The 14,997-nt window shown below is 38.2% G+C and overlaps 2 protein-coding genes across 17 annotated transcripts in view; one reads left to right on the plus strand and one right to left on the minus strand.

Annotated features, from left to right (window-relative positions):
* Positions 1 to 5,718, minus strand: part of PRKCZ (protein kinase C zeta) — a 46,670-nt gene extending 40,952 nt beyond the window's left edge. Inside the window, exons 1-3 of one of the 4 annotated variants that reach the window (XM_068658641.1) lie at positions 5,399 to 5,718; positions 4,568 to 4,743; positions 835 to 956 (exon numbers count right to left, since the gene is read on the minus strand). In XM_068658641.1, the coding sequence (XP_068514742.1) occupies positions 835 to 956; positions 4,568 to 4,638 (193 nt within the window). In that variant the 5' untranslated portion in view covers positions 4,639 to 4,743; positions 5,399 to 5,718. Of the gene's footprint in view, positions 1 to 834; positions 957 to 4,567; positions 4,744 to 5,069; positions 5,211 to 5,398 lie in introns of those variants that run through there. The other 3 variants (XM_068658642.1, XM_068658640.1, XM_068658644.1) reach the window with 3 other exon arrangements.
* Positions 5,703 to 14,997, plus strand: part of CFAP74 (cilia and flagella associated protein 74) — a 75,044-nt gene continuing 65,749 nt past the window's right edge. For 12 of the 13 annotated variants that reach the window (XR_011089483.1, XM_068658613.1, XM_068658625.1 and 9 more), the window contains exons 1-4: positions 5,703 to 5,842; positions 6,635 to 6,764; positions 7,224 to 7,361; positions 8,427 to 8,524. The gene's annotated coding sequence lies outside the window, so the exon portion shown is untranslated. Of the gene's footprint in view, positions 5,965 to 6,634; positions 6,765 to 7,223; positions 7,362 to 8,426; positions 8,525 to 14,997 lie in introns of all 13 variants that reach the window. The other variant, XM_068658614.1, reaches the window with a different exon arrangement.

Here is a 14,997-nt window from a genome sequence, read left to right on the forward strand (position 1 = left end):
ATTCACTGTTTTTCCCCACACAAAATTCTCCCCCCAGTTTTCTTTTTCTGCACATGACTTACCTGAGATACACCAGACATTTTCTCCCCTCCACCAGTGGAAACAACTTGTTTCTGATAAATTCAAGTCCTTTTATTTCATGCTTGGTCATTGTGTTTAAATAAACAGGATATTAACAAACAGTTGAATAGAACGCTCAACATCTATCTACTCTCTAATGCTCAAATAGGCTACATCAGATCATTAATATAATCAACACTACCATCAGGGACAACAACAGAGCTGCCAGGGACAACAACCCACAGAAAACGAAATCGTGTCACCACTGGAATTCTTAACACTTACCTTACCTTACACAAAATACAAAAATGCTGAGTATAAAACAGTCTCCTGATGTACCATCTGCAGTACTTCTCAAAAGCAACTTATTCTAGAGGCAAATCATAATTCATAAGGTGCAAAAGCCTGTCATACTGAACGCTGACAGTTAAAGATACAAAAAAGTCAGCTTGCTGAACTGAGACTATTGAGGGGTACGAAGCCTATGAAATTCCAAATGAACACATACTGAATACATGCTGAATGCAATGTATGTACTAGTAAAATACTGAAGTTCTACAGAGTCTCCACTTTGTAGAGCTGAATTCAAATAGAATACAACCTTGATGTTTTGAGACTTTTATCCAAGATTCCTGCTTTATAAGACAGGGTTATGTCCCGTGGCATTTATAAATTTATTGACCACATAACAGGAATGACTTTTAAGTTGTTTCAATGCCTCTCTGTACCATAACATTCAAAAAATGAGAATTATTAAAGATTTCAGTACAATACCTTCATCATCAATCCACTTCAGGGTGATTGGCTGCTCCTGTTGTAAATTACACATCTCATGCACTTCATCACAAAGTTCATCATAGCTGATTGATGCATCCAGGTTTGTTATCAGGATGTCCCTGCATGAGATGAAACCATAAGCTTCTGTCAGAAAAAGCCGCATACTTAACGTTCCATCTTTGATGCATGTTGACTTCAGCAAGTTCAGTTCCCTTATACTATTACTATCCACGTCTAAAGTACAGTAAGACACAGATTTCAAAAAAAAAATAAAATTTATCTTGGCAGTCATTCCATTCAGAAATAAAATTTCAATTACTGCGAAATTTTTTAAAAAATAAGTGAAACTCTGCAGCAAGACCCCAACACACCATATACATTACAAACTTCAACTGAAGCTGAAATTATATTAATCAGCCTCAAACTATTAAGGCTGTGATAACAGAGAGCAGTCATTCTACATATAAATTAACAAACCCCAGATTGTACTAAGTAACAGCTAAAATATGCTAAACATCTATAGCTGATATGAATTACCAATGAGATTTATTCAAATGATTGATGATATCTGTGCATTCTTGAGACTGTTTAGTCTTAATGCCTGTGTAGTCTCATGAGACAATCATGGCACAGATGAACAAAAATCATTTACTGTTTAACTCTTAAAAAAATCTCACAAGATGCTTTTGTTGTCAGGTAGCTGAAACTGGGCACTATAAAGTAACATGAAGAACTAATGACCAGCAAGCTGTATGTACAGGCAGTTACATTAAGAGCATTCCTCATATTGTTTGAATGCACTACCATTTAGAACCAAGGTAATGCACATGAGATAGCACATGAGATATTGTGCTACTGCTCTTTAAATGAAGTGATTTCAAGTAAGTACAAACAAGCAAGACAAACTGAGTAACTGAAACAACGCAGTGAGGAATACACAAGCTTACCTTCCTTTGCAATCTATTTATAGAGTTATTTAGACTGTGCTGTGGTATGAAGCGCCACACCCAGAAACATGAATACCTGCAATCCTAGGACTCCACAGAGACAGACTCAACATGCCTTTTTTCTTTTTTTTTTTTTTTTTTTTTTTTTTTACAACTTCCTTATGCTTAGATTTTTAAGCTGGATATCTAACTTACTACATACTGTCACTTACTAAGAAGTCCTGTTTTACTTTTTGAAATGTACCATTAACTCCTATTATAAATTCTTTTAGCAGCTACCAGAATAAACTTGTCCCCTAACCTGAAGTTGTCCAGCATCAGTGACATCCTGCAGTTTATCGAATTTGTTTCAAGATGTGCAGTATTTGAACAGAGATACTGTGACAACCAGTTTTACTGTGTGTTAACGCCAAAAACAGTGAGCTCTTACTGAGTCACAGACACTTGATCAATAGATTAAAGTCAACATTCAGTGGTTATGGAACCTTTGTTTTCTAGGTTCACAGAGTTACTCTGCCTCACAAATAGCATTAAACAAGCAAACACCAGAGGGAGATGACTACAGTGACACCAAAAATGAATAAATAAATAAAAAGGAAACCACTGACTATAGTGTTTGCAGGAGGTACACTATTACAGTAGTTTATCTTAATAAACCTTGCAATTATTACACCTGAATTGCAATGAGACCAGTGTTATCACCTCCTCCATTTTTGAACAGACAAACTTTAAACAAACACCTTTCCCTTTATACAACCACTATTTGCCACCAGCAAACTATCTCAAATTGTTTATGCTAAGTTCTATTTATGTTTACAGTGCCTTCCCCTATAGAGCTAAGGCAACACTCCTCTTGTTGTTTCCCAGAAGCATGTATATCCATGCATCTCAGCAACATGTCACTTTTTAAAACGAAATTGCAAGTTTTTGTATTTTATTAAGACATGAGTTTTGACATGAATTCTCTCCACTAAAAGCTTACCTTATTTGTTTTTACTAAAAAATGACAAGAAAATTCAACCTGCACTTAAATGAATTGTAAATTAACAGACTGTTGGACTTTCAGTTTTCTGGTGGCATACCAAATACAAAAGTCAACTGACTAGACATAAGGAAAGAACTTGTCAGTAGCACCGCCAGAAATTGAAGGCAGCGGAAATAATAAATGCATTATGCTTTTCCATACTACTATCATTATAGAACAAGTATTTACCAAGTGACTTGCATGTGTACATTGTTCCACTTTTGGCTTGACACGGAAGAGGCCAAAATCTATACTGAAAATTGCTCTCGAATTCTAACCTCAGGACCCCACATTACTTGACACTGACCTGGTAAATTATTTTGTTTAATCAAGAAAGCACTTCGTTTTCAATTAAATTTGGTGGACTTATTTCCATAATTATATTTAATTATAGAGCTGTTTTCTATACCACAGCACTAAAAACCACAGTATCAACATTTGTTTAATAGGAAAGTATCAGAAAAGATTACTTAGGCTACTGCTATCATGTGCCAGTAATTTGAATCTAAATATTTCCAATCAAGTCTAAAGATTTTCTTAGGCCAAATATCTAACTCCTCAAATACCTTAGACTTTGGCTTTAGACTTAGACAGGCATCAAAGTAACATCAATTTAAAGTCCTCAGAGTGGCAGCAAATTAATTAGATAAAATTTGTCTTTCAGACATATTTAATGGTGAAATAATAATTAAAAAAAGGCTTCCTGAGTCTGCCAGCAACTGACTGAAGTCATAAGAAGCAGGACTTAATTTATTGCCTTAAATTAGAGTTGCCAAAATAAGCATTGTGAAGATAACGGAAGCAGATGTGTCAACATCTCACTGCCCTTCATGTTGCATTAGTCTAAACACTGCAAAGGAGGGGAAAACAGTTATTAAAAAAAAAAAAAGGGAAGCCTAACAGAGTTCATAAGTTACAGATACAGGCTAACAGCTTACTTTGGGTATTTATTCATAGCAGAAAAGCAAAGGTTTTTTAATCTTTGGATTTTTAATTTAGATTTTTTAATCACTTTTTATAACTGGAACTTCAAGCAGCTTGGATAGGTTCACCTGAATTTACTCAACATGAGATCTAACAAAATTTCTTTAATTTCTCATTTACCTACATAATTCCAATAACCCTTCTTTTTAAAGTTCCTAAAAAAAAAAAGGAAAGATAAGCAAAATCAATAGCACCCACTTACTGTTTGAAGGCTTACATATTTACCCACAAAAAAACTCCTCTCATTTTCTAAGACAGGAACTGCTCTGAATTAAAAGAGCATTTAGCAAACCCCACTGGAAAAGGAATCTGGTATTAAACACTCTACTTTTTGACCCAAGGACCTACTTTAGTCTCCACCGGCCTTCAGCAGTAAGCTGTAAATGTAGAAATTGTTGCATAACATGTATTACGTTTGATCACAGACAACTACTCCACAATAAAGATAATAACTGCATCTGGATGCAAGATACATCTGTGGCCACAAACATCGCAATGAAGCAGAAATCATTAACCTATCAGCCACAATAACTGCATGCCATTCTTGCGTATCTTCCCCCTTTTGAGACCGAAGAATAAACTACCAACTCTTTCTTAAGTCAGTATGTTGCAGGAGTCCGAAGGATTTTTAGTGGTTGGGTTTACCTATCTGACATTAATTACAAATGCATCAACGCCCTGGTTACTTTACCACGAGATCAGACTATGGACTTGTCTCCTGTGTGCGTCAAAATCGGGCAGGACACAACAGGGAGGGGAGAACACGTAGGCTTACCCACTGTAGTGCGTTTTCACTCTGATGAAGTCTTTGTTCAAATCAATTTTGGAGCCCATTTTGCTAGGCATGGTCTGTACCGAGCAGCCCAGGCGAAGTTAGGAGCGCAGAGAAGTGTAACTGCAATCCTGAAAAGCTTCAACACCAAGTTCTCCCCCAGGTGATTCCCAGCCCAGCTGCAGGGGGAAGCAGGACACCGATGAGCACGCTCACATCCCACCAAACCGGAGCACCGTGCCGAACTTTACAAACCCCAGCAGCTTTGGGTACAAAGCCAAAAAAGTAACATAAAACCCCACGAGACTCCCGATTTCCAGTTAAGTTCAACGAGACGAGTTAACAACGCAACGCGCGCTTAAGTTTTTAAGGAAACATCCCAAGCGTTTTAAACTTTTTTTTTTTTTCCCCGAAGGATATTTTCAATCCAAGCATCCGACAACTCGTGCCTGGTACGAATCGCTCCCGTAAACCCCCCGGGTGCCCCCCTCAGCTCTCCCCCTACCCCCTGCCTGCGCCGCCGGGGGTCCGTCTGTCTGTCCGTCCGTCCGTCCCGCCGCCCCCCCCAAAAAAAAAGCTCCGGGGGCTCTCCCAGGTCGAAGCTGCTCCAAGTCCCGGCAGAAGTTCGGGCCGAGCTCCCTCCTCCCTCCCGCCCACCGTCCCTTCAGGATCGGGCCCCCCTCAGCCACGGCCCCGCCCCGCCGCCGCCGCCGCCGCCGCTGCTGCTGGCAACGGCGCCCCCGCGCCGAACATGGCGGCCTAGGCGGGCCGGTGCACGCAGCCAATAAGAAACCTCCCGCTCCACCTGCCAGCCAATAGCAAACCCCAACTCACCTGGAGCCAATCCCCGAAAGGATACAGTCTACCTGCGGCCAATCGCGGGCCGAGAGCCGTTACCTGGCGGAGCAGGAGCTTCCCGGCCAATCGAAAGCTAGAAAGGAAGCGGTAGGCGAACACCTGCAGCCAATCAGAGCAGCCAGCAGCAAGCGCACCCCTCCCGTGCGGGCGGCGGGCGAGCTGACAGGAGAGGCGGCTTTCGCTTTGCTCCGTTCCGCAGAGCTCCTCAGCGCTTCCCCTGACTCTCCTCACGGGGCAGCCCGACTCCTCTGGGACTCGCTCGACCCTTGCGGAGCTCTCCCGGGGGTTTCGTTCCCCGCCAGGCCTGTGGGAGGCTGGGCCGGCCCGGGGCGGTGCTGAGGAGAGGGGCGGCCGCGGGGAAGGCCCGCCCAGGGGCGGCCGCAGCGCGCTGGAGCTCCGGGAACTGAAGTCTCTGAAATGGTTAATGTCCTCTCTAGCTCGGGTTTATGAAGTATTTTTTTATTTTTATTTCTTAAACTATACCGCGTTGGTGTTCGAAGCCCAGCCGTCCCTCACATACAGCAGGAGATGGGACTGTTCAGGTGAAGACATGGGGGAGCTGAACCTGCAGAGTTCCCTCCTGGGCATGCTGATTGTGCCGGCCAAACAGTCGCTGTGTGCCTTAAAACAATCTTCCGAGCAATTATTTAAGGAAAAAGTTTGCTCTGGGGCCTTCACTGGCCTACTTATACCTGTTCCTGGGCAATAGTAACACACCAGACTTCCAAAATAAGACAAACTGAGGTGTCTGAATTTGTGTAACAGCTGTGAGACTTTTTGACCACCTTCAGTTGTGCAGTCATAATCTGGATTTTGAAAATACAAAAAACAACAAGAAAAAAAAAAACACCTGTTCTTAATCTCCTGCTATTATTTTGTATTCACCTACATCAAGTTCCCTTTGGACACCACTTAGCACTTTCACAAGATATACGTGGGGTTTATGTGTGTGCATTTATATGAATGCTGCTTTCTGCTGCTGTTTCTACAATCTTCCAAAATAAGCATAGTTCAGTGCTATTTTACTACTTTAAGTAGCTGTAGAGTGGCAAAATTTATTCCCCTCAGTCTAGATGTATTCAGTGACACCAAGGAAATGCACCAGATGTCTTCATTTATCAATTTTTAACCTGAATGAATAGTGTATCCAGTGTTAATTTTAACTCAGTGGAAACTGTCAATGTGATTTCTTTTTTTCCTCTCTTGTTTCAGATTTCCTCTGCTTTAAATGGAAACTGATATGTACGATATATCTACAAAGATAATTTCAGAGCATGCTAGACTTTGATCTACTTGTCATGTCAGTTTGATGACTTCAGCTTGTTGGACTGGGAGATAAAAGGTAGCAGAGTTCTTCAGAACTGCGATTTTGGCAGTTTGTGTGTTTTATTGTTTTTGTTTGTTTGTTGTTTTTCTCTAGCACAGCTTACTCAGGTTAAAATACTAGGTGCATTTTCAGTGCTTAAAGAAAGTATTTACCATATTTTTTTACATCTTACAGGGATTTTGTAGCTGATCAACCTAGTACTAATGTTAATTTAAAAATCTCTTCTAGTTGCAAGACTACTTAAACACTTCAATTTTTTAGTAGATGCTTTCCACTTCTGGGTAGATGGCATTTTTTGGAGAGGATATCAGCTTTCCTCTGTGCATTAGCTAACAAGGTTGTAACTGGTTTGAAAATGCAACCATTGTATGATCATTGTTTTAGGCATATTGCTTTTAAAACACCATCATCTTCTGTTGGCCTAGAACTGTAAATCCTGAACATACTCCTGAGCTTGTTTGTTTGCTATTTCAGGTGGCAGATCATTGCATTTTTATCTCCTACTGAATCATCCTCAGCTTAATAAAAAGTCTTAATGTTGCTGTCCACTACACCCGAACTTGAACACCTGTTGATATCCTTATTAACACCGCTATTTGAAGGGTCTTACAGGTAATTTCATTTTATTTTATATTTATTTTATATTCATTATTTCATTGTGCCAGTATATCTGACAGTAAATTTGAAGCCTGTATTTAAGCATGTATGTCTGGATATTTCCAGCAGATGGCAAGATATGCCCAGGCAACTTGTCTGGGAAACACAGTTGAATACACAGTGCTTATAAGTGGTAGTTCTTTATTTTAATGTTATAGACTTTTAAGAACTGTTCTTTTAAAAATTAGCTTAAGGTGAATACAAATTATTTGAAGTTAATTATAGCATTACTCTAAAGCACTGTTTCAGGCATAGATATTTGCATTAATGCCTATAAATCTCACTCCACTACAAGGTTTTCCTATCCGTATTCTCCTTTTTAAAGTTTTAAGAAACACTTGCTGTTTAATGGCTTTAGAAACTCTTAGGCTAGGCAGTACAACTGTTTTAGTGCCTCTTACAAGAATGGAGTGAATTTCCTTATAATGATCCGTTTGTTTTTTTTTTTACCTCAGTGTCTTGAAAGAAACAAGCTGCAGTTGCATAGGAAAGTTGTACAGCAGGGATATACACGTTCCTTTCTGTCTTGCGCCATTATTCAGAGAATATTTTGTCCTGCATATCTCTGCGTATATATATGCATAACTATATATGCAGATGTACATATATATATATATATTTATGTATATGTAATTCCCTTTATTTTTCTACTCATATACTTACAAAATGAAGCACGTATACACCTCACTGAATCCACAGAATTAAATTAAAATAATTTATTCCAGGGATCACATAAAGAAAGTAAGGCCTTTTAACCTTTCCTGTAAAAGCAATAATATTCTAAAATCTCTCAGAGCATTTTCTCTACATGCACCACTTAAAAGAAACAACTATTTGTCAAATAACATTTATATACACTATAACCAGGAGGAAATGAGAATATTTCTTGGTTTAAAAGTTAACTAGTTTAGTGAACTCTGTAAAAATAATTTAATCTCTCACACGTTACCAGTATTCTGTCACAAATAGCTACAAAACCGGAGGAAAAATTAAAAACCTGCTTTTTTAAATTGTTTTCAGCTCACAGAGAACAATTTTCTCATCAAGCTGGACTCTGCGTAACCAAGAGACAAACATGAGTTTTCTCTCATCTTCTTCATTCATCCTGCCTAAAATCTGTAAGTAACATGGTTTTAGAAGAAGTAATATGGTTTTGGAAGGTTGCTGTTGCATCTGAAATTTATTGCATATATTGAAAGTTACATTTTTTTAGCTCCTGTGCTATTATTTCCACTGTGCATTTGCGTCTTCCTGATCTATCGATAGATGCATTTGTCTAATGAAAATGCAATTCAAGCTGTACAGATAGCTCTAGCCTTCCTTCGCAAATAATCTCAGCAGTCCTTTTTTCACATTTTGATGTATAGACCTGTTTGAGTGCTTGTACTTTGCATTAACCCCTTGTTATTCTGCCAGCTGTGGCTGCTGCAGAAAGAAAGGAAAAAAGGGAGCATCCTAATGCCTACTCATTCATATTGTTTGTTTTCTCTTGTATGAGTTAGAATTGTGAACATAAGTACAGATCAAAAAAAAAAAAGTCCGTGAATCCAGACTACAACCAAAGGGGAAGAGATTTAAAGATGTTGGGTGTTTTGGCTGCATAAAAGAAAGTTTGGCCAATTTATAGCCATTAAAAGAATGTTTTTTCTTAGTAGAATGCATGCAGTAAGCCACGTTTCATAGTTCAGTAGGTGAAGGCTCATGCGGCTGGGCTAGTGAAGGAATACAGTGGCTTATTCTTGTGAGCACTACTTTTGGTCAACACAGGTAAAGAGATTTTCACGTTGAAATGATTTTTCTTCACTTTTAAGTCTTAACTGTACATAAATTTAGAAAGTTTGTTTGATAACTGTTATCATCGTGTATCCCAGATCCTAAAGGGGAAAAAGCTCAGCTCTTGAACCCAGTGGGGACTCCTGAGTTGAATATTAAAGGAGAATTGCAGGTTTCTGAGAGAAACACTCTAGGTCTGCTGGATGCCTTGTGAGTGGGAGGCAAAGGTGCTGTTTAACTGGAAGCATAACATGAATTCATAATCCTGTGTTAGGAGGCTCTTGGTTTACTATTACTGCCAGTTGATCTACCTCATCTCCAGAGCATTATCTCTGGTTTACAGAAAGCTGCTTTTGAAAGAAATATATAAATTTAGAAATGAAGATCAAAGGATACATATTTGTTATGGTTCATTTTATTTCACAGGTGATGAATTCAGGAGAGCCAAACACACTATCTGTGTAGTTTGGGGGCTATTAGTGCTCTGTTGGTTTACATCTGCCATTTCTATTGGGTATAAGAAACAAGAAGAAGCTGGCTGAGTTAATTCTGATAGTTAAATGAACACATAAAGTTGTGCAATTAATTAGCAAGTGACTCAGCTAGGTCCTTCAGTGCTTAAATGACTAAAACTATTGGGAATGATCCGACTATTAAATGTCCTTAAAGAATCATTGCTCTATGTGGACTCCTCATATATTAGGCGATGTACAAAGTTCTTATAAATTTAGACAAAGACCCAGAGTTGTAGGGTTTTAAACGTGATGACTGGGTGGCAGGACTTGTGGGTTTTTCTATGTTAGCTTTGCTGAAATTAGTTGTTATTGTTTTTGTGTTTTTTTTTTTAATGGCTCCATCCACAAGTACTTGTATATTGCTCACAAGGTTGACGAAAAAAAATTCCTCTCCTTTTCTCTCCCATAAATATTTGAATGTAGACATAGTTATGATAAATAGTTCTTAAAGACAGTTATTGAAAAAAAGAATAGGCCAATTGATACGACTTTTACCTTAATAAAAGGAGAAGACAGTTGTCCCATTTTTACTTGAACTAGTGTCTTAAGATCGTCAGATATTTTAGGATCTGTCAGCTTTCCAAGGTTTTAAAGATTTATAGGGATTAGAACTGATGATTTCAGACTATGAACAAAACAACAGATAAAAGGAAAGGAAGGGAAAGCTATTATCTTCAAACATACGTGAAATGTGCATAACCAGTTCTGTGTCACTCTAGAATGAAAATGCATCTCCACAGAATTTCTTTGACAAATCAAACCAGCAGCATATGCAGACATGCGGATTTCTCTTCTGCCTACTTACTTTCTTTTTCCCAGGAAAGGGACAAGCTATTTTTTCTATTGAAATAATGGCATTGAAATCACTGAATCCACTGGGAGCAAGTATGGGCCAAATGCCTCTGAGTTTGGATTAAAAAAAATATAAGGCAAATCATTAATATGTTTTAACATACTCTGGAGTAAAGAATATATCCTACATACCATAAGAAATCACCATGGTACTTCCTTACTGATTTCCTTGCTGGGTTGCATATTAGTGGTTTTCTAGCCTGTGCTAAAATAGAGAAAATGAATAATATTTTAAGACTATTTTAAGATAACACGTCCTTTATTTTTTTTTTTTTTCAATGGAAGATAGAAGCACCCAGAAGCTAATTTACTTTTGTTGGCACCACATTAGCCTGGAGGATAAAGGAGAATTCTATGGGTAGCCCAAGCTATGCACATTTAAAAACACAAAACTAAACCTCTATGCTTCTGTGTTTATTTTTCCAGGATATTTAAGCAACCTGTCCTGTGAAACCACATTTTTTTCCCCATTTTCCTTTTGTGTATGTACATCAGCAGACAATACACTGGAAACCATAGAGAATCCTTTTCTTCTTGCTGCATAACCTGATCCTAATCCTTCAGAAAGCAATGATTCCACTTCTGAAAGGTAACAGTGAAAGAAACTGGAGAAGAAAGGAAACAGATGTTTCTGCAACTGAAGACAAATAACTGGCACTTCAGAGGATGGGGAAAAAAAAATGTGAAAATTTTAAACAAAAAAAACAACCCCGGGGATCAAGTTTTCACCTTGGTTTCTCGAGAATCCTGATATTATTGCTTTCCCTGGACTGGACTTAATTACACTTTTCTAAATTCTCATTATTCTCAGCTAGCATTGAGTTTGAATGAAACTCAGGCATTCTTAGTTCAAAATATTCCAAATCCTGAAAGCGCCCGATGAGTCCTTCACTAAGCTTAAACAGAAACACCACTGGAGGCAATCTGAAAATACACATAACCGACATATTAAACGTTTTTTTCTTTATAAATATAGGTTCCATTTTAAAATACTATGTGCACTGTAGTTTATAAACAATATGTAGAATCTTCCTGGCTTTTACATGTAGAATCTCATCTGTGTATGTATATTAGCTGCACACACACCCTGGAAAGATGAGGGTGGGATAACCCTAAATAGATGCCTATAAAAATGTGGTAAGTTTAAGAGGTACAGAAATAGATCTTTTGTGTTCAGCTAACTCTAAAAGAAATGTAACAATAAAGGAAGAGCAGCCTGGATGGAGTATGGTGCCAGATGTTTTACAGATTACTTTGTATTTCATCACTCAATCTTTATTTAATCTTAAAAGACTGTGGTAATTCTAATACTGGAACAGCCCAATGGCCTATATGTTGGCTTGCTACATCTGTGCCTGTTCCACACATCTCCCCCTTAAAGCTGGTCACCTTTTTTTTATAGTTTAAAGAAAAACATCCTCCTTGCCCCCATCTGGTAACCCAATGCATGAATATTAAGGGGTTTATGATATTTGTGGTAGCAAAGGTAATTCCCAGTGCTCTTGTTTTTTTCCAATTACTTATCCAGTAAGCAACTAACGCAAGCCTGTGATTGTTAGCAACTTACGTTACCCAGTGGCTGTGTTAAAGGTGTTTGGGCCAAAATGATAATCTTTAGAAGAATTTATATAGGAGCATGGAGATTTTTTGAAGAATGCTGTAAACTGCCTTTTTGTCTTTATTGCATACATGTAGTTACCCAGTGTGCAGTGCAAGACAAAGAAATGGGAAGAGAGCGTGTGTTTGCTTGGGAATGTGCTGGTCAATTTATGAAATTACTACAGTGTTGAATCTCTTTTATGTAATAATATTTGGATAATATTATTAGTCAGTCCCACACATTGGTTAGTCCTAGATCTAGAATGATCAAAAGAGTTCTGAGATAGCTCAGTGATTAGGGCTGTTTGGATGGCATGCTTTGGACCAGTGTTTTGCTGAGCAGTGAACTCTCTTAACAGCTGATTAGTTCTCTTGGTGCTATATTTTCTGACAGACGGGGCTTGACTGTCTTCTCAGATTTGTTTTTACTGTGCATGAGTTAGTAGAAGGAATAACCACAATGTAAAGCTGGTGTAAGGAGAGAACAGATCCCTGATGCATTATGTAATGATGAGCTTAGGTCTTCAAATTAATTTTGTTTAAGACACTAGCTATAAAGGCAGAAAGACAGTGTCATGCATTTCAGCTACCAAATCCATCCACATAGATACATTCATTGCCAAATTTTTATTCAGTCTTCATCAAGAGGAATTAGCTATATATGTTTGTAACATATATTGGACATGGAATTATTATTACATCACACAAGCTTTCAACCACGGCAAGTGTTTTGAGCTACTGTAATAAAGAGGGCATGAGGGGAGTTCCTTGAGATTTTTTTTAAAAGGAAATAAGCTTTGTTATCTATTCCACCATGCAGAGAAATACGCAGGGGCTGCTGTTTTCCTCCTAATGGGGAAGTGCTTTCTTAGGTTAATGACTCTGAGTATTTAAAATCAGCAATCGTATTAAGTGTTTGGTTGTACCGACAGTAGAAGCCTCATTGAGTTAAATTGGTTTTGCTACATTATCTGTTGGATTAGCAAGCCTGAGAAGAACTGATGTGAGAGCTTTAACTTGGATAAATGCTTGCCTTTTTGCCCAGAAACAGGACAGACATATCTGTATATTGACCTTTTAATGGTGCTGTCACTGCAAACATTGCTTTCCAACAAATCAAGCAATGTCGTCTTCATCTTGTGCTTTTTGATTCTTTTCAACCTCTTGAGGCAGCAACAGCTATTTGTTGTAACATAAATACAGGAGTCTGCATAAGTGCCCCCCAGAAAGCACTCATGAATACAGAATGGTGCTTTCTTCTCTGTTGTCAAGGCCAAATTAGAGTTTTATGAACCCTTGGGCACTGAAAAGGCAAAGCTTCATTATGGGATGAAATCTCTGAGGTTATTTTGATTTTCCTTATAATGCCTTTTATCTTTCGGTTCAATAGTTGGAACATCTATTTTGTCTGCTTATAGAAGCTACAATTTCCTTATAATCTGCACTTTATTAACACTTCACATTTAGAATGATCCCATTAATATGTACCCCACTTTCTTTGTCACAGACACACCAGTCCATAGAGCAGTACTCTAGTGCACTGAAAGGAACACAAATACTCTCAGGTACATCACAGAAACAATTCCTTCTATGCACTGTTTTTTCCTCCTTGGCATTAGTACAACCTATGCAAAGCTTGGATAGCCTTCAGCAGATAGCAGATTTAATTTAAGTGTACCATAAAGTTAGAATTGATTAGGGTATTGGTTTTGGATGTTAACACTGCATTATGGTTTTTAAATAAAAACAAAACAAAAAAAGGTAAAACACTTCCAAAAGTACAGAAGCTTCAGGTTTGTGCAAAACTCCAATCATTATAGAATGCTCCTATACTGAAGTTCCTCCTTAGAAGAGTTCGTATGGCATCTGACTTTTATATCTCTGGGTTTGGAAACTCTTTTTAAAAAATGCCACTCTTCACAATGGAAGTGTTTTGTCTTGTGCTGCTCATGCAAGTACAGTAATGGGAGCTGAAACACCTGTTCTCCTCTCTGAGTCACCTAATTCCTGGAATGGACACAATTGCCATATGTGTGCTCACATTCTGGCTTCCTGAAATATTCTGAGGTGTATATGTATATATATTTAGGTGACAGCCTAGCATTCTAGCTTTGGTTTTGGGGTGTTTTTTTGTTGTTGTTGCTGGTGGTGGTGGTGTTTTCTTTGAGGGAAGGATTGCTGCCACCTTTTACTTTGATCAGTCACAACTGAGCTGTGCACCTTGAAGATCTGCAATCAAACTGCAGAAAAATTCTTTGAATATATCTTTTGAAGAAGTCAGCAGGGCACGCAGCCTGTGACTGTCTCCCAGATGGAGAAGCAACTAATTTTGTCCAATAACCCCATGTGATTAACTCACTTGGCTTCAGGGTAAGGAGTGATGTCAGGTGCATGATTACAAACTATTACTGCTGAAATAATTAGATTAGACATTGCCTTTATAATATATGTGGCCGCCTTTTCACTAATTACTCTAAATAACCAGCCATTGTACACTAGAGGGACCAGGTCACTGCTTTTTTCTCTGTTCTTCAATAACTTTAATCCCAAAATCATGGATTACTTTCTTATGATTTATGCTCCTTGGAAACTTGCTACAAGTATTTCCTCTGCTGGTTTAGTCAACAATTTCACTTGTAGCAGTAGTTCCTGACCCCAAAAGGCAATGAATTAAGCTAATAGGTAGACAAACCAGCAGGATACAAAAAGGTCAGACTGCATTCACAGCAGTAGTTATCTACTGGTATTAAAAAAGGATTATTTCTGATTTATACAAGTATAATAGAAGAGTAAAGCACTATGACCTTTCTAAAACATGCTGTAGTGATATGGTTCAAAGTGCTGAGCAGAAT

This window comes from Anas acuta, chromosome 22 (genome assembly GCF_963932015.1).
Source record: "Anas acuta chromosome 22, bAnaAcu1.1, whole genome shotgun sequence".
NCBI classification, from domain to species: Eukaryota; Metazoa; Chordata; class Aves; order Anseriformes; family Anatidae; genus Anas; species Anas acuta.